Source organism: Trematomus bernacchii, unplaced genomic scaffold (assembly GCF_902827165.1).
Source record: "Trematomus bernacchii unplaced genomic scaffold, fTreBer1.1, whole genome shotgun sequence".
NCBI lineage: Eukaryota > Metazoa > Chordata > Actinopteri > Perciformes > Nototheniidae > Trematomus > Trematomus bernacchii.
In genome coordinates, this window is record NW_022987803.1 from 10,922,147 (window position 1) to 10,941,978 (window position 19,832).

General features: G+C 41.0%; 1 protein-coding gene across 1 annotated transcript; it reads right to left on the reverse strand.

Moving 5' to 3' along the window:
* Positions 1 to 32: 32 nt before the first annotated feature.
* mfsd2b (major facilitator superfamily domain containing 2B) lies at positions 33 to 19,647 on the reverse strand. Its single transcript, XM_034150551.1, has 15 exons — positions 19,555 to 19,647; positions 18,648 to 19,028; positions 13,549 to 13,674; positions 13,310 to 13,434; positions 10,111 to 10,234; positions 7,596 to 7,674; positions 7,286 to 7,467; positions 5,933 to 6,023; positions 4,396 to 4,517; positions 3,826 to 3,909; positions 3,452 to 3,535; positions 3,217 to 3,326; positions 1,722 to 1,865; positions 1,364 to 1,540; positions 33 to 389 (listed from the first exon to the last, which is right to left on the reverse strand). Exons 2-15 carry the CDS (start codon positions 19,008 to 19,010, stop codon positions 341 to 343), a joined length of 1,860 nt encoding a protein of 619 aa, XP_034006442.1. The 5' UTR covers positions 19,011 to 19,028; positions 19,555 to 19,647; the 3' UTR covers positions 33 to 340.
* Between the last annotated feature and the right edge of the window lie 185 nt (positions 19,648 to 19,832).

Below are 19,832 nucleotides of genomic sequence, written 5' to 3' on the forward strand. Positions count from 1 at the left end.
ACACAAAGACCCACACTTATTCGGTCTACCAACCAACCTCTACAACATTTATTCATTTCATATCATCAGCCCTCAATAATCATAATATCATAAATAAATAACAGTGTTGTAGAGCTAAACACCGCAAGAAATGATATACATTCATTTATATAAATTAGGTAATCTTATTATATATATTTTATATATTCAAGATGACTGTACAGTACATGTGAAAAGGAAACAAAAATGTTTACATTCAAACAATTTAACTAATTATCAGTGTAATATACACTAAGGACAACTTTCCAGCGGCAGCACTGGAATACGTGGCTTTGTGAATTCACTTCATTCAGGATCCAGGTCACACGTTACTCAAATCCTCCATTGTTCTGGAGCTGATGCTTTGTTTCCTGTGGGAGACATGACAAAACGTCAGGACAAAGTAGTAAAACATTGCTACTGTAATGGATTTTTTTAGTAGTAGTAATACTTCTTCCACTACCGATCAATAGTAAATGTGAATAGCATAATGGCACAGCTAAACATGCTAGCTTATAAAAACATTGTTCCCTGGTTCATATATAAGGAAAGAACATTTATCATAACATATATAGTATGCCTTTATGTAGAAATCCTCCTTATTCAATTTGATTGAATTTGTAACATAAAACAGAGAAGAGCTGACTAGTCATGGAGGACTCACTAAATCACTATAAAGAAAGGATCTAAATGAATCCAGCAGCGTATGAGATATCCAGACTTGTATTCTCTAGTATTGGTCAAGCTCCCACTCCTACAATTCCCAAAATGCAACTCAATGCTGTGTTTTAAATCATATACTTTTTCTTTTTACATTGACTATGTACTGCAGCTGCCCTTCCAAAGTACATACTGTTGCATGATGTATGCATACTATGAGGACAAACTATTTAGTCATAACATTGCTCTGAACTTTGACCTTGCTCATATTTCCACTGCAAAGGATTGTGGGTCAGAATAGGCATGCTGGCCTACATACTGCAAAATGGATGCAGTAGGACATCCTGGTATTTCAGCATACTGCATATGACATATTATGTATTTGGACATAATAGATATTTCTCTAGCATACTTAAATACAATAGTAGAATGGGTATTGGACTTCACCGTTTTTTTGAAGGCTTTAAAAATGTAATTCTCCAACCTATGACAGAATATTTTAGGGAAAATAAGCTGCTTCACAGCTCCCTCCACTTCTACAGGAGGCATTATACAACCGTTTTTACAGACTGAAGAGAACTCCTTGTGACTCGTAAACTGAAATGCATGAGTTACATTGACGGTGTGCACTTTTAAAGACTGAATGGTTGAAGTTTTTTGGATGCTCTTCTACATTTCTGCTCACCGTAGCTCATCCAGGCAGAGTCTGTTCCTGAGCCGCACGTCTTCGCTGATGGGATACAGCAGCAGGATCAATAACCCCGTCACGATGAAGGCCACAGGGGCGGCACCGATTAGCAGCTTCAGGGTGTACACTACAGCAGCAGGCTGCTTGCAAGCACCGGTGTCATACCCTGCAAATCTACACACACACACACAGAGATCCAATTAAAACAGGTTACAGGAAATCGACATCCAATTCTGACGCGGCAATGCTGCAAATGAGCAAACTCATACATCAGCTCTTAGGATTAGTGCATTTCTGCAGGTACCATGACAAGTGTGTAAATGAATGGTGCATGTGTGATAAGATGCAGACTCACTCCAGACAGAGGGTGGACACTCCCAGGGAGATTCCAGCAGCGAACTTGGTGAAGAATACGTAGAAGGAGTAGAAGATGGCTTCATGGCCTTTACAGTAGGGGTTGGCCAGTCTGAAGTCATCCACCACATCTGGCAGCATAGACCTGAACAGTACATCAGAGTTGAATTGACATCAATTGGTGCTATTTGTTTTGGCAGGATTCTCTAAGCTTTTGTCTTTATTACTTAACATCGCTGTAAGATTTAGAATTTGTTTAAGTCGTGTTATAACCTCCCTCACACTCTTAATTTAATGATTTTATACAAAGGGCAGCAGCTGATGTTGTGTCTACATTTAGCTAAATTACAGAGCTAATAACAAGATTAGATGATGAGCAGCAGGCGGTACCAGCAGACTCGGGCCCACAGACAGGATAAACAAACGGCCCCTTCCAAAATAAACATGCCCCCATGGGAGGCCCCTGTAATTTTGGGTTTTGAGGGAGGGGACGGGAGATGAGTGAGGAGCAGAGAGGGCCATAGAAACGGCTGGAAAACAAACAGACACGGAGAAGAATATTGCTTTACCTCTTGTGGTGTATTAGCTCTCTGATGGTATGGGAGATTTATAGTGAACGCCGCCTCTAATTCATAAAAATGACGTCACTCTCATGACCGTGACATGACCCAAGTGAACGGACGGGGCCCTCTAGACTTGTAGTCACCACTAACAGCAGGGTTGTGGTTTAACTAATGACACTTTGCATCAATTCAAAGGGAACTATCATGAGCAGCACGACCACCGCACAGACAGAGTTATAGCAGCACTGCAGTTACAAAAACAATGTCAGGGGCTTAGTGGATTTTCATGACATAATCCCTATTCTAAGAATATAAATTAAGCTGTAGAATATTTATTTTAATACTCAGGATGGCCTGTTTCTGAACTGCTAGGGGAAACTGTTGTACAAGAGAAGACGATTCATGTGATCTCAGACTAGATCATTCAGCACATGAAACCCTCTATTAAACGCTTTTTTCAGAAAGTATTTGGTGTTTTTTAAGGCTTGATCCTATATGTGATGTAAAAAGTGACATTTTTCTTGTAGAATATGGGGGGTAGAGTTTCCCAAAATTGGAGGAAATGCATTAACTACACTGCAAACAAAAGTGACAAAAAAGTTATACTAAATGTTATTTAGAATATGTCAGCATTGAGATAACAGTATAGTAGTTTGTAATGTTTGTATTTGTTTTTTAATTATAATTTAATTTGACTATGTCTCCATATGTGGTTTGTCTGTAAACTTTTAGACTTAATCATTTAAAGGGGCCGGAGGTTGAGGAAGTGACTTGAGTGTGGGTAGGATGTGGAAAGTAAATATTGGTGTTCATTATATTTATGGCCTGCTCTGGAAAAATCTATGAAGGGATCTTTCAAAAACTACTAAGAAGTGACAAAAAAGGGATGATCTTCTTGAGTGAGGTATAATTTGATGTGCTCTGGAGTCTAACCATGGCAGCAGGAGCGAGGCCGCCACACTGAGTCCAGAGGAGACGGCCACGACGTAGGCCACCACAACGTTAGGGATGAAGACCAGCATCATGGTGAAGGGCATGATCCACTGGACAGAGAGAAACAAAAAGTCTTCTAGATAAAGAGACCACATTCCCATATTTGTCCACAGGGTGGCACAGGCAGTGTAATAGTCAGCGTTAAAACAAACCAAAATAAAAACAGTATACTCACAGTGATGCCGCAGAAAGCTGCCGTCTTTTTCCCAAACCTCTCCAGAAACCATTGCCACACCGGGACGCTTATCACTGCAGAAACCTGGGTAAACCAGTGCAAATGGATAATGAGTCACACATAGAAAGAAAATAGTTTTGATTGTGATTCAGTAAGTAAGAAAGGCATTGTCATGATGTTTATGTATGGGTAAAAGTGTGTGCAAATGTGCAAAATTGCTAGTTTCCCTTAACAGAATAACATGTATTATATAAAAGATTATGTTAAAAAGTTGCTATAGCTTAAGTCAAGGTCTAATTGGGGTCACAGTGGTTCATATCATAGTATATCTTTGAGTGTTTCTGGGTGAATCTCTGATAAAAAGCTCCACTCACCAGGATGGTCAGCACAATATTCTGGAAGTGATCCCTCAGGTCGGCGGCGTAAGTGCAGAAGAGCACGAAGTTGCTCTGTACCAGCTGCAGAAATCAGAGATCAAATGTTCAGATATTCAGACGTGTCTTGTCTACTCAGCACTGTCGCTGGAGTGCCAAATGAAGTGACTGGAGAAGACTGCTGACGGCATTTCGCAGTGATTTATTCCCACTCCGGGGCTCACATGGATGACAACTGACACCTCCACCGAGATGAGGGGGTGAAGATATACAGAAATAGATATGATGCAAAAGTTGGAAGAGTCTGCAATAATTGACACGGCCTGAACCCCAGGTGCCAAAACTAAAGCACGGGCTTACAAGTGACAGACAAACAGCGGGAATGTGCTGCTCTGCTTTCCCTCTGGAGAGACTTAAAACCTGCTTTAAACCAGGAGCTTTCAGTAAGTGCTCCTTTATATTGATCAAATCAACATCGAGCGCCAGGAATTCTCCCGCGTTGACAGGATCCAGCCAGGACTCCATTTACTGTAACGTTGAGTGTCTGAGATTAGATAAATGTGCGTTTACCTGAATGGCGACAGTGATGAAGAGGAACGCAGCGGTCAGAGTGAGGTATGGCCCGTGTCTCATCACCAGGATGAAGCCCTCATGGAAGGGGACCTGCTTCTCTGTCCTCGGGGCGTACGGATCTGAAACAGTTACACCAGGAATTAGAATTATGAGTATGCAGCATATCGAATAACATGCAGGATGAGAAAAGTGATGCGATGGCCAACTGGAGATCCTGGATCTGCCACTGCATTGCAGTAGGTGCTGTTTGTCAGTTTGAATTGAGATCAGAGAATCAGAGCTAACACTGGCAGATTTCCAAGTAGTTCAGTGACACTCACTGTGTGTGAAAAGTACAAAAAGAAACAAGGACAATGGAACAGTGAACACTGCTGTTACGTATTATGCATCTTACACAAGTCACCCAAAGGGATTCCCTCAGGTTAGGGCTGCTCAATTCATCGTATTTTAATCGCAATTACGATTATGGCTTGCAACGATTACGAAAACAACGTAATCGAAATAAAACTATTATCTTTTTATTATTATTATTATTACTTTTCTTTTTTTCTTTTTTTAAATTAAAATTTTTTTGTATTGGTTTTTCAGTTGAATTATACTTACATTTCAGGGTAATCAACTGTTAAAAACATACTGTTAAAAAAAAAATTCTCCAATAAATTGATGTTTTCAAAGTAAATGGATAATCGTTTTTAATAATCGTGATATCAATTATTGACCCAAATAATCGAGATTATGATTTTTGCCATAATCGAGCAGCCCTACCTCAGGTTACTCCAATTTTACTGGTTGAAATTCAAAATGTATTACCAAATGTGACATAGCTCATTAGGGCTCATTATTAACACTTATGTCTTTCTATATTCATATGTGGATTGTTATTGAATTAATCATTTGCTCATTAAGATGAAGAAAAAATGTTAAAAACAATAGTAATTAAAAAGAAAGTATGCTCCTTCAGATTCAATAGGACTTTCAGATTTAAGAATCAAGATCATTGTGTTGATCCCTGGGGTGAAACTGGGGTATGCTGCAGTTGCTTCCATTTTATAATAGAAACATATACAGTATATACAATAATAATTATGCAGACAAATTTGATCATTTAAGATTACTGTAAGTGTGTTCAAATGTAAGAATAGTACAAATAAGAACGTGTACTTTACAAATAAATGAATGGAGTATTATTGCCAGAATAAACCACAGTATTATTCAAATGCTTGTTTTATTTAACCACATCTAAAACCAAAATACATTCAGTTAACTTTGTTGTAAAAAAGGAAATGCACTAAAATGTCACTTTTGGTAAAGTGAGATTAGCTCATGTTTGATATTTTGCTTTTTGAATGATATTAAGGGGTATTTTAGCACTTTTCTGTGCACTCCAATAATGTTGGGGGACTCTCAAGCGACTACTAAAAAAAAGATTTGGAAAACACAGGACGACACTCTGTCAGTTTAGACTCTTTGTGATATGTAAAACTAACAAGTGAAGATTGATGTGGTTGTTTTAGCATTATAGGAAAAGTCTCACCTTCTCTCTCTTTGACTCCCAGGAACATGACCAGGGTGCAGACCAGAAACACTCCTCCTATAACTCCGGCAGCTATCATGTATACCTCCTTCTGCAGAGACAAAGAACACACATCATCAACATCAATCCCCCTCCTCTCACACAGCCAGCACAATCCAGGCTATTCTGAGCCTTTCCTCAATCTTTCATTCATAATATTCTCAAATGCCTTAAAAATGTAAGTGCTGTATTTCAACATGCTATACATTCATTCTAGACATTTTCGCAGAGGGTGTTTGTTTTTCACTCGATTGAAGGATACATTTATTTTGTTCATTTCAATGCGTGTGTGATGTATCTACTGTGACTTTGCGGCGTTGCTTTCCACTCTAAACTGCACATTTCACTGTACAAACACAAGCATAAACAAGAGGAAACCTCAAGTACATCTGTATCCCAAAATACAGCCTTAACCGTTTAATGGCGTACCCCGACAGGAACTGCTGTGCTTTAAACAACCTCTTGTTTGTTTGCTATTTTTCCGTGTGGCTCAGCCCGGCGGTTCATTATTATTTAAGCACATCAAACACTCCCTGTTTCCGAGGGCAGACCTAGTTTGCCTAGACGGTGTGCCACCCTCACCAGCAACCGCGGAGGAATTTAGCGGGTGGCTGAAGAGGGCTTGGCGCGGTGAGTGGGTCGCCCCGATCAGGTTCACCCAAAATCCATTGGAAAAGAACCATTTTGAAGCCCAAATAGCTGTGGCGCAACCAAAATCCAACGAAGGACAGTTTGGACTCTTTTTATCTTCCTAAATCTCCCATGATGGATTCACAGTAGCAGTTTATTCACAGCTCTGCAAACTTGACATTTTCCCTACAATTTCAAGCTGAACTACAGAAAAGACAAATATTTCCAACATATTGAAGTGCCTTGTTCCAAGTGTTGTGGATGGGATATAAATAGGCCTAATGACTTACAGACTGTGGAGACCCCTCGAAGTGGGGGCCACAGTTTGGAGCCTGATGTGAGGGAGGAACCCCCTTTGTGGTCGCGAGAGGGGAGCCGGCTCAGGATGTCGGGTTCACATATCAAACAGTGGCGTCTCCTTTCTATCCCATGGGTTAAAACATGAGGCCATTTTCAGTGTAACCTGTAGACAGTCTGCAAATATGGAGCCAATTTCAAACAATCCCCCTTTTCATTCAGGCTGCTTTTTTCGACCCCGGGTTATTTAGCAAACTGCCTTGAGCACACACCGCAGCTCCGGGTTATAAAGGATAATGTTGATGACATGTCCGAGTTATTTTCAAAGCAACTCTGTGGCCTTCTTTGAGAACACCTGGGCTCCTAGTTTGGCTCATTGATATTTACCGAGTGTGACAGGTAGTCCTGGGAGCGCACCAGTTTCTTCACGATCTCTGTCCCGCTGCTGTTGCCAAGGTAACCGGTAGTCACGTTGTAAGGCGGGCAGTGCTTCAGAGTGTGAGCGCTTGCTACAATCTGGCCCTGGATGGCAGCGCCCACGAGAGTCCCCAGCACCTCAAATGTCATTCCTGGCATGATACAAGAAATATCCAATATTCAAAGTTATTAAGTCACAATATGCAAAAAAACTAAAATAGGCAAAGATTTCTAAGCATTGCAGCCCTAAACAATTGCTTTATATGTTAAATGAGCTTACGGTAAGCAGTGGCTGAGTCTCTTTCCTTCTGGTCTGTGCTCAGGAACATGGTTAGAGCAGAATAAGGCACGTGGAAGCACTGCAAAGAAGCAGAAAGACAGTCATTTCTCGAACAAAATGATAAGTCAAGCACAGCAGCAGTCAAACAATTGTAGTCACGGAGGGTGAAAAATAATGATTTCTCAGGGTTTTTCTTTTTTCTTGGCCTAGATGCAGCGGTTCTATTTGATCCAGACCATAATATCTTAGCAACTATTCAATGGATTGCCATAAAACGGCATACAGACATTCATGGCTCTCCCATGATGAATCATAATGACATGGGTCTCCCAAAGCACCGTTATGAATTTGACATTTGAGGTTTTGAGTGAACTGTTTAAACAGCTTTTGAAAGGATTGCCATAAAAGTTAATGTTTCCTTCAGGATGAATTGTAATCACTTTGGTCGTTCCTTAACCTTTCATGTAGCGCAAAGATTTTAGAAGTGGGAAGCGGGCCTCCCCAGGGGGGGCTCCGAACAGTTTAGCGAAGGCTCAGTGAATAGAAGTGAAAAAATATTATTACATTTGTTGGAAGGAGATGACATGGGGGGGACTTACAGTTTTTCACACTTTCCCAGAGACTTGAAATAAAAAAATCCTTAGGACAGACCTTTTTTAGTTTGGTCAAAATCACGATCGCATAGGATTTCAGGAGTCAAGCTTAACTAAGCAAGTATACTTAAACCTCTCTAGTGCCATCTTTAGGTACATTTTTAAACCCTTTTTACAAGTAAATAGAAGAAAAAAAAGATGGTGAACTTGGTAAACATTACCCTCTAAAAATGAGCATTGTAATTAGCATTGTAATTAGCATTGTAATTGTGAGCGTGTTAGCATCCTTGGGTTGATTTAGCCTCACAGAGCTGCCAGCATGGCTTCCAGTCTTCAAGGTTCAAGGTTCAAGGTTCTTTATTGTCAATCTGACATAGCTACAGAGTAATTATGCAGTTGAAAATCTTATGTCACAGGCTTCTCCAACAATGCAACATAATAACATAACATAATAACAATAAGAGCAAGAGCAATACAAAAATAATAATAGTTATAAAAATGAAATAAAGTTATGATGTGGAATAGTGCAGTATGAGTCTATATACAAGTTATTGGAATGATATATATATATTAGGTATTAGATACATACTACTGAGTAGCAGTTGAATGTTTGAAGTTGTTTCAACAGTTCAATTTTTTAACAGTCTCACTGCCCGCGGGAAGAAACTGTCTCCGAATCTTCTTGTCCTTGCCAGGATGCTGCGGTAACGTCTGCCAGACGGCAACAGAAAGAACAGTTTGTGGCTGGGGTGATGGGGGTCTTTGATAATCCGTAGTGATTTCTTCCTGAGCCGCTGGGAGTAAAGGTCCTCCATGGATGGCAATCTTACAATTGTTAGCGTATAAGATTTGACTCACAATCAAAAGGGAACACCCAAGATATGTTTAGATGTCTTTCATGTACTAGTGCCTGTGAAAATGCAAAGAACTGTGTAAATATATCAAAAGCAATCTCTGCATTTTCCAACATCGGCCAACCTCAGCTCTCTGTTTTCTTCATCTTCCTCACCACCTCTGCCAGAGAATAGGCGAGTAAACCGAGTGAATGCTTCACTTTGTAATTTACACAAGGGCTCAGTCAGCACTGCGGAAGCCACGACGAAAATAAACGTGGCCCTGCAAGGATTTTCTCCAGCCACTGGTTCTATACAGCATGTCATTTATGGGGCCTTTAGTGGACGCAAACATTTATAGAATCAGCGTGATTAACCGTGCACTACAGATGGAAGTGAGAACTAATAAACCTGATGAAAGCCTATTATAGGAACATAAACATTGATATATTGCATGCTGACCTCTGTTTACAGACTCTGAATGATAGCAGCTGGCCTCTTCCTGCTTGCTTCACACAAACACACATCCAGAGACAATGAAGGAAAGGCTAAAAGCGGTAACCAGCATTTAGCCAGCGAGAGGTTCCTGGCAGCATTGACCTTATACTTTTCAAGTAGTTAGAATGACATGCCATTACTGCTCGCCGCAGTGTGGCTGCAGCGGTCTACGCGCTCTGTGGCACATGTTATATGGGTTACCCCAGAGTAGAAATGGAGAGAGGAAGATGAATGGTCTGGCCCATTCTAACAAAAGACAGCCTAAATAACTACACTTCCCCCTTTGAGGTGAGGCATCTAAGAGCTCTGGGCTCTAATCTGCTGCGTGTCTCACAAATCAAAGAGAAAATCCCACCAGGAGCTGTCGGAGCCTGGCATGAGATGACTGTAATCGTCTCCACTTTGTTATTTTGCAGCATTTTATCTATATGTTATGGAATGTGTCATGAGCTGCATCAATCAGAGCAGCTTTTATCTCACTTGACGTCTCTCCTGCGCTCCGTGTGAAGTCTTGCTGAGTTGTAGCCTATATCTGAGTAACGGGATTCATAAAACATCAAATGCTCTTTTTAAAAGAGCATTTGCACTTACAGTGATGAGGGTTTGGTAGAGGCAGTAGAAGCAGAGGTACCAGAGGAACCTGCCAGTGATGAAAGGAGGAACGAACCAGAGGTAGAAGTAGGAGACGACCAGGAAGGGAGAGCATCCCACCATCCTAAAAAAACACACACAAATATGTCATCAGGTTAGACTAAACATTGAATTGTGAACTTGATGTACTCATATCCCTTTTTTATACAGTTAGCTTAATTACACACCACATTTGTTTCAAGCAATTATGGTCCCAAGCCATCAACGCCATTTTTAAGCTGTGTGTTAAGCAGTGGTTGGGTTATACAATTTCATATCAGCGCAGTGTCAAAATCAGGACATATTTCTGGCAGATTATAGTGAGGCTGAGCTGCCTGCTAAATGATTATGTTGTCATAAGTATGATAGGAATTTGTACAGGGAGGGACAGACAATACCACAGAAATTCAAACCCATTCAAAAATCAACAGACACAGATATGAATATGCAGCACACACTTAAGCACACGCAGCATGAAGCAATTCTGCTGTGTTGCTCTCTTCTAAGAACTCGGACAGTATGTGGGCCATGTATAATTCATAGGTAAACAACTGGTATGTGTCATTATGGTTAAAGGGAACAGCTGTGTGTTGGAAATGAAGCGTAACGGGCGGTCCATCAACAGTATGACTTATGTCCAAATACCAATATATCATCCGCCCTCTTCTTCTTCATGCTTTAAAGAGCAAATGGAGTGTGTTTGTCATGCAGCTATAAGTGTGTTGCCTGCAGCTATAATAACAGCACATCGACAGGTAGAAAAAGGGAATTGATGGAATTGTGGTGACTGTGACAAAAACCTTGGGGGCTCTGACCTCTGCCCTGCTGTGCGCCAGGAGTAATAAACAGAGAAAGTGGGAGAAAGAGGCCGTGAGAGGCAGGGAATGGTCCTTTCTAGCATCGTCCAGTCCCAACCCCCCTACCTCACTCTCCTCCTGTTTGTTTGCTCAACAAAGGTGGCTGGACAACGCTGGTGCTGCAGTATTGACCGCTTGGTCATGGGTGCAATGAAAGGGCCCCGGGGTTGATGAATGGGACAGTGGGAATGTTCCTGCAAGATGACTGTGCTCACAGGAGAGGCAACATCGGCAGAAAACACACTCACATATGTTCTCACACATCAGGAATGCATGAATGCGCGTCCACACCTGTCCCAGTCGTTTGTCTTAATTAAGGCGGGCTGATTGATAGGTAGCTGGCACACACTTCTTCTCTGCTCTCTGACTTGTGCAATTAGATGATGTGCAGTGAAACAGAGAGGATTTTAGAAAGAGGTCTGGTGGGTGAGAATATGATTTCTTTGCTGATTTTTCAGATTGTACTTAGTATTTACATTTTATGTTACTTTATACTTCTACTCCACTTCGGAACAATGATAAGACAAAACATTTCAAAATACAATTTAAAGTAGAGGATTAAACAGTGGTTTCTGATACTCACATACTTAAATGATAATGATATCAGTCCCAGGAATTGTTTAAACTCCCAATGAATTGAATAAGGCAGTTTGGTCAATGCCATAGTTATCATGACTGGACACTGTATATGTACATGCATTGCTGATAATGCTTTAATAATACTGTCATACTATTACTTCTGTTATTCTAATAAAATTAAAATAAATTGTATTCTATTTTAAATTTGACCTAAGTATTGTTAGGTTTTTTTTTCACAGTAACTTTACTGTGCATAGGGGTACTTCTTCCTTCGCCCATATACCCTCCCTGTCACCTTGTCTTTCTCTAGCAGAGACAATCTTCTATGAGGAAAAAACGTTATACTTGCCACTTGTGCATCACTACAGTCACAAAAGTATAAACATGGCAACACCCAAGAGTTCATTTTTGGCGAAATAACTATATCTTAAAGAACTCTAAGATAGAAATCACGTTGGCTGTGGATGTGAACGCCATGAGGGGGAAAAACACTTCCTGCAGGATGGGCAGAGGGGACTTTCCAAACAGGGTCAAAACTGTGGGAGTGTCATGCAATCTCATCACAAATACTGATGAACACACATTTAAAAATACCCATATATACCACACTGAGTATTCACATAGGCAGACTCACACAAGTAAGAACACACACACACACACACACAGCTTCGCGGGTGTAATCAAAGCTGATTTAACAGCCATCAGCATCTGTCTGCTGGCCACAGTGGACTCTGGCTTAGATTGTGTGCAATCTATGGTTTATAATGCAGTAGGCATTAAATACTGAATGTGTAATCATAATAAGTGTCACGCTAGTTTGTTCAAAAGACCTATACTGAACAACACGCATAGCCGCTTATAAAATCAGCCTTGCTAATGGTGATTTATGGGAAATGGTGGTAATAGCTTTACATAATCCACCAAGTAAAATTGCAATGAAAGGATGGAGATAATGAGGAACATCTTGCAGACAAAGACAGCTGGATAATGTCCAAAAAGAAATGTCAACCAGCAGAACGTTGGCCTTATGATTAATCGAAGAATGCCGATTAACTTCCTTGTATTCTGTTGCCTGGCTTCAAAGAAAGAAAAAAAAGAGCCCACGCCCTTGGAGGATACAGTATGTAAAGAGTTTCCGGGAACAGTGTAATTAAAGCACAGAGAATATTTATTCGGCACAATCCTCAGGTGAGGGCTCTGGGAAGAGAATCATTTAAAAATCTGTCAAAAAACTGGAGCACACAGTTTGTTTTTGTTTAGATTTTGCACAAACATTAGCATGATGTACAGGCCATAATTATGTCTGAGAGAGTGGGAGCAGACCAAAACAAGTTTCATAATCTGTCTACAAATTGCAGTCCTTTACACAAGCGTCGCTGTTTGTCAACAGTGTGTTAACTAAGAGAAGGTTGATCATTTTGCCAAAGTTAATTCATTTAGATAACATAAATATAAGTTTGTTCTTCTCATTTAGTTCCCTACATGTCATCCTCGCTGGTTTGCTATATAGTTGAACAATATAGATTTGTGAATTTTACATTGTTGACAAAAGGTCGTATCTCTTAATTTTATGTTGTGCCACTATCTTGATAGTAGTAATAGTTCTCTAGTGTGTGCAATCAGATAAGTCCTAAGTTTGTGCCAATGAAAAAATGAGGAAATGCAGGAACTGTGTTCGACAAATAACCATGATGGCATTTCTTTTATGAAATCAGGGAGCTCACCAGGGCATGAGTCTTCCAATCTTTGTCCATCTGCTCTTTGTGATGAAGAATCCCACAATTGGGTCGGTCACTGCACCCCAGGCTTTACCGATGAACAGCACCATGGAGGCCTGGAAGGCGTTGATCTGCATAGCGGAACAGGAAGAGACTGGAGTTAAGAACAGACGTACACATACAAATTATTTCATTTACAGAAGCCACACCAACATTCTCATTCAGTTTGTCCTCAAAGATATTACCTGAGCGACATCCAGTAGGTAGATTTGCAGGAAAAAGGCAGTAGCGCTGGCCGCCACTTCCTTGGGTGCACCGCCAATGGCGAAGCACAGCTTACTGCTTAATGTCAACTGCTGGCCCAACACAGTCTGGGAACACAGAGGGGACAACAGAGAGGAAGAACAACTTTAATAAGATAATGGTGGCCCTGCAGGTCAGGCTGCTAATGAGCAAATTAACTTTTCTGCTCTGCAAGCATTCTGATAACGACTCTCATTCCACCTGGGAACAGGAAATAATGGATGCCAACCACTGGAAAATGGACTATAACTGCTGAAATGTAAACTTTAATAGAGTTTACACATGGATGTTACCAATTATTCAAGGCTAAGGCCAATAGAAAGATTGTAATAATAATATATATAGATCATATTGAGTGTGCCTTTATTTTTTTTCAGTTCGTATTGTTTGTTTGTCTCTTTGTCAGCAGGATACCAGAAAAACTACTGTGAAAATGTTCATGAAACGTGGTGTCAGAGTGAAGCGTGGGCCAAGAAGAACCCATTACATTTTGGAGTGGATCAGAATAGCAGGGCGATACACTCATTATTTTTCACTTATGGACACCACCTGTGGAGGTCTCAATCTCTGAGTGCTTACATTTTCATCAGACTCATTCCTGGAACAGGAAGTTAGAAGTATAAATAAAGAATGTGTCACTTTGAACGAGAAAGGGTGATTCAGGCCTAACTGATTGTTTCTGTTAGTATATATAGTATTTGAAACTGTCAGCTCTAAAATACACCCAACTAAACACATTTTCTTTTTTGTATTTCCGTTTCATAAGGACCAAACAAATGTCCACCTAAACTTTAGACTAGGTCCCAGACACAACAACCTGAAGCAAGGTGTGTCACGCTTCAATAAATGAAGCCATGAGAGAAGATATACTGTATAATCATAAATATTGAAGCTTGTAGTCATTCTTAGGTGCTCCTAAAATAACATCTCTTCTCATCTTTATGTCGCAACAATTCAGTGGAATGCAATGAGAAGTACAGTAGTATCTACCACGTCATTCTGCATTCCCTATGATGTACATTACAGTGTGGAGGATCTGTTTCATTATGATTTCCCCTCGTTAAAGCATAAAAATAGTCTCATAACCTCAGCTTTGAAGCATCCATCTTTCTGAATGTTCATCTCCTTTGATACACTTGCAGACAAGAAAGACGTTCATGTATAAAATATGTGTGCGTGTGTTAAATAGATGGAGGATCAGAGGGAGTTTGCATTGTGGTCTCACTGCACATGGAGGAGCATGAGAAACCCACCGTGTCCTCCACAGCTCTGTTTCCCCTCACCCTGCTCTTCCAAAACCATGTGTGTGTGTATGTGTGTGTGGCCAAGCTTTCATCTTCACACATGAATAAGACGAGACACCACAGTCTAGGGAGCCCAATATTTACGACTGTCTCCGGGGCTGTGCACAACTTTTGCCTGTCCTCTTTTGAAAAACCTTTGGTGTCAGACACACACACACACACACACACACACACACACACACACACACACACACACACTAAAACACACACACACACACTAAAACACTAACACACACACACACACACACACACACACACACACACACACACACACACACACACACACACACTAAAACACTAACACACACACACACACACTAAAACACTAACACACACTAAAACACTAACACACACACAACCAGTGGTGGAATCTTACAAAGTACATTTACTCAAGTACTGTACTACTTTACTGTCATTTTTTTGAAACACTCGTACTTGAGTTTTTCTATATACATACACCTCTACTCCACTACATTTCGGAGGCCAGTATTTTACGTTTTACTATCTATTCAACACTTATAGTTACATGTTACTTTTTACATATAGAAGTACTTTTAATACTTGAAGGACATTTTCCTCATAATACTTAGGAACTTCTACTCAATTAACATTTTAAATTCAGGACTTTTAAGTGAAACTGAATATTTTAAGACCATAGTATTTCTACCTTGACTTAAAGGGGCCCTATTTTCCTTTCCTGTAGTTTTTTATATAGGATCTTTGCATATAAATGGTCTGCAAAGGCTACAATCCCTCCAGAGGGAGTTTTTCTCCAACACACTCCCCCCCCGTACCTGAAATGCCTCCATTGAACTTCTTTGTTTACTTCTGTAACATTATGACATCACTATGTAACACTCACGCTTCTTTTGGCTAGTGCTCAGACATATTGTACGTGATAGACTAAGGGGCCGGACATCTCTAAGCGGTTGACTAATACCAACAGAACAGACCAGCTAACCAATCAGAGCAGACTGGGCTCTGGTTTCAGACAGAGGGTGAAAAGAGGTGCTGCAGCACAGGCAGTATGAGAAAAATAAAGACCTATTTGAACATTAAAACATATAAACATGTCACAGTAGAGGCACAAAACACAAATATGAACCTGAAAGTGAGCATAACATGTCATCTTTAAGTAAATAACCAGAGTAGTTCTTTCACCACTGCACACAACAGTGTCACTCCACATCCAGTGGCCCAGTCTTGGCCTGCAGCTACTCCCCTCAAAGCTTTATGAAAGAGGGAAATCACCAAAGTAACCACAGACTGCGACCGACACACTGTTATTATCCGGCTCGCGTTTTCTCTTCCTCCTTTTTTTTTTTGCCCCATCAAAACACGGAGGGGTTCGAGAACGACAATTACCAGGAGGGAGCTGTGTAATTATTCAATCTCAGGACAAGCGGGTCAGAGGTAAGTAAAGGCTGCGCGGCGGCTCCAACTTCAAAACTCTCTCTTCTTCCACTCTCACTGCAATTACCCCTAATTGGAGTGGAGAAATTAAAGTCTTTGGTGTCTGGAGAATGCTGCTTTACTGATGATATGCAAAAAAATACTTTCTTTCTATCTCTCTCAACTTTTTTCTCCCTCCAAACACTCAATCTTTCATTACTGAGTTCTTATCATCAAAGAGGATAAACAGGATATCCCTCCTACTGTTGTCTGGATGCAAAAACAGCGCAATTCCACACACACACACACGCACACGCACACGCACACGCACACGCACACACACACACACACACACACACACACACACACACACACACACACACACACACATATACACAGAGAAACTGGATCAGACTTAAGGGAGCATCTGCAAAGTTCAGACTGTCAACAAGCAGGGGACAAGGACAGATAAGACTAATCTCTAAAGTTAATGAATCCTTAACCCTTGGAGGGAAAACAATTTTAAATGTCTGCACTGCACCGCGACTGATTTAAATCAGGAGTGAGGATAATTCTAGTGCAAAGAAAGGAGAGGAAAAAAAGGCATCTCGAGCTAGCTAAGCTATATTCCCAAAATACAATGTGTACGCTCAATGTTTGCGTGCTTTAAATGTTAAGCTGGTAGAATGGATCTGAAAAGCAGTTTATTTCTGTGAAGGCTTTTCATACATTTAGGGTAATATCAAGGGTTCTAGCTATAGTAGTTGTGTTTTCAAATCAGATTATGGATTATGAATTGAAAAGGTTATGTCAGTGATGGAAGCAGGCTGTAAATATGTCAACAGTCCCCTGGCTTAACTCCCAGGGAGTCAATCCAGAACATCAAGAGAGGAACAATATTCATAGCCAGGCATTTAGTCGGACGTACAAATGCTCCACATGCACGTCAGAGGGACAGAGCTCTGTAGCTCTTCATGTGGATTTTGCTGTGGCAGATTACTGTCCGTGGGTCCATCATTTAGTCCCATTTAGGGAGAACTGCTTTCATCTACCATGTCCCAACTGAGTCGTCCTTATGTGACTTCTCTCATACATACTACTTGTAAATTCCTTCTGTGGTCACAGTCTTTCAGAGTAAACATCCAAGTCTTAATGGTCATTTTAATATTGATAAATTCAAAAAGAATTAGCTTTATTTAACCCATGACATTTAAGGAAATGGATATCATATGTGCAGGCTTTCTGGGATGCATTGTTTGGGGGACAATATTGTGGGTTTTTTGTAGTTCGATATGAACAAGCTACTGTGTATATTTAAGACATGTTGTGGTTGTATTCCTTTCGATTTAAATTTTGAAGCCACACATATTTACCACATATTTTTTCAGAAATAGGGTAAAGCATATGCATAATGAATGTGCCATGTTCCACCCACTGTGCATAGTAAATATCAATGTATCCAGTTCCCATGACTAAAGGTTTGCCATCTTCAGGAAAAACTACATTCACAATCATTTATCTGAATGATATCCAAAATAAAACAATGTGGATTACACAGAAGCCTGTGACATAAGATTTTCAACTGCATAATTACTCTGTAGCTATGTCAGATTGACAATAAAGAACCTTGAACCTTGAACCTTGAACAGAGGTTTCGCAGAGAGGAGACAGTTGCAGAACTGGTTAGATGGAGTGATGTCATGTCGTTTTATTGGTAACCTGACTCAATGTATGAAACAGAAAATGAATGACTAACTGCCGAAGCATTGCATTACGACAATATTTGAAACACTGCCTAATATAGTATGACACAAAAACAAACCCACACAAAAATCACTAATAAAGCTGAATAATCTAAAATAAATCAAACAAAACAGGAAAGTCCACCCCCAGTGTTTGCAAAACTTGAGTAAGTCATCCTTATCTGCTTTCAACCCACTGCATTGCTTCCTATAACTGCTGTGAATACAACTGTCTTCATCACCTAAGTCCACTGATCAGGCAAAAGAAAGCAATCATCAGTAGCAGGTCATCTCGTCAATGGGAACAACCTTTTCTCAAATGAAAACAATCAACTTCCCCAGCATTGAAGCTATTATCTGGGGGATTACAGTTCACAGGAAAAACAATGCAGCTGTTAATCACTGACAGATAAGGGACTAAAGAGATCACACTTTCCATCTTCTTTTTTACCCTCCATCCAATCATGGGAAGTCACTCGCAGCCAAACTAAGCCACAAACATGGACAGATGATATTGGAAATCCTGATTTTAGCCTTACACCAGTACAATCTTTCCATCTCAAGTGATGATAACAATACCATAGAAGAAGCAGATGATCTTACCTGCTGAGGGGTTTTGGGGAACAGTGGTTCACTGGGTTTGATGAGCTTCCCCGCAGAGCCCTTCTCTCCCTTCTCTCCCTTGGCCATGGCTGAGAGGCTGTGTGTGAGCCGGCAGCCGTGCTTCTGCGGCTGTGTGTGTGAGGGAGTGTTGAAGTGAGTGTGACTGTGACTCCTGGTGTGAGCGAGAGCGCGAGGAGCCGCCGGCTGCCACTGGGTGGTGTGTGTCAGAGGGTGAAACTGGATGTGGCTCTGACTCCGGGTGTGTGTGTGGTGCTGGTGGTTCACGTGAGTGACGGCTCCAGAGGCTGCTGGGAGCTCCTCCTGCTGCTCCTCTGTGACAATTCTGCCGCTTTCTGCCGCCATTCACATGCTGTTGTTGCTCTGGAATGAGGCCAGGAGGCAAGGGAAGGGCAAAGTCAGTATATGCAAAAAAAAAAAAAAAGAGGAAACACAATCACACACAGTCAATGACAGGCATGTACTGCAACATACGAGCTGAAGAATGCAGGCTCATAAACACAGACAATGACTTTGGAGGCATGCACAAAAACATAAATAGGACAATGCATGAGTAGAATACAGATGCAGGAGGAAAAGACAACACACACACTCACACACTGGCACACACACATTATTGCTCACACTATCTTAAGAAACCTTTTTTCTTAAAATACATTTATACCTATGAAGTCAAATTTCCTTCTGGTTGCCATCATCCACTATAATGGACAGTTTGCATTAGACTAAAACTGAGAAAGAGAAAACAGTGACCATGTCCCGTGCAGGAGAGTCTATTCTTCCCTCATTTTACTATAAAGTGCATCCATAAACAATCCCTCTGCACACCTGATCAGAACCTTGAAGGTTATATCTGGAAAAAAAGGAGGAAACCCAGGTATGATCTTACCCCTTGTAGGTGAGAAATCAGCCGGTGCTGTCAGCGGTTGTAAGTTAGTTTCTGCCTGCTCGGTGATCTGCCTGTCAGCCAGACGGGGCAGGATGAGAAGGAGACTGCGGAGGATGGAGACGGTGTGTCTGTGTGTCTGTGTGTGCTCAGTGTGCAGGGAGTAGGGACGGAGCTGCGCCCTGCAGCGGCCGTCACGGTGTATGACACTAAACGGATTGCATGCTTGTAGGCTATCCATGATGCATGTGCGTGTGCATCTGTGAGGGGATTAGGGCAGG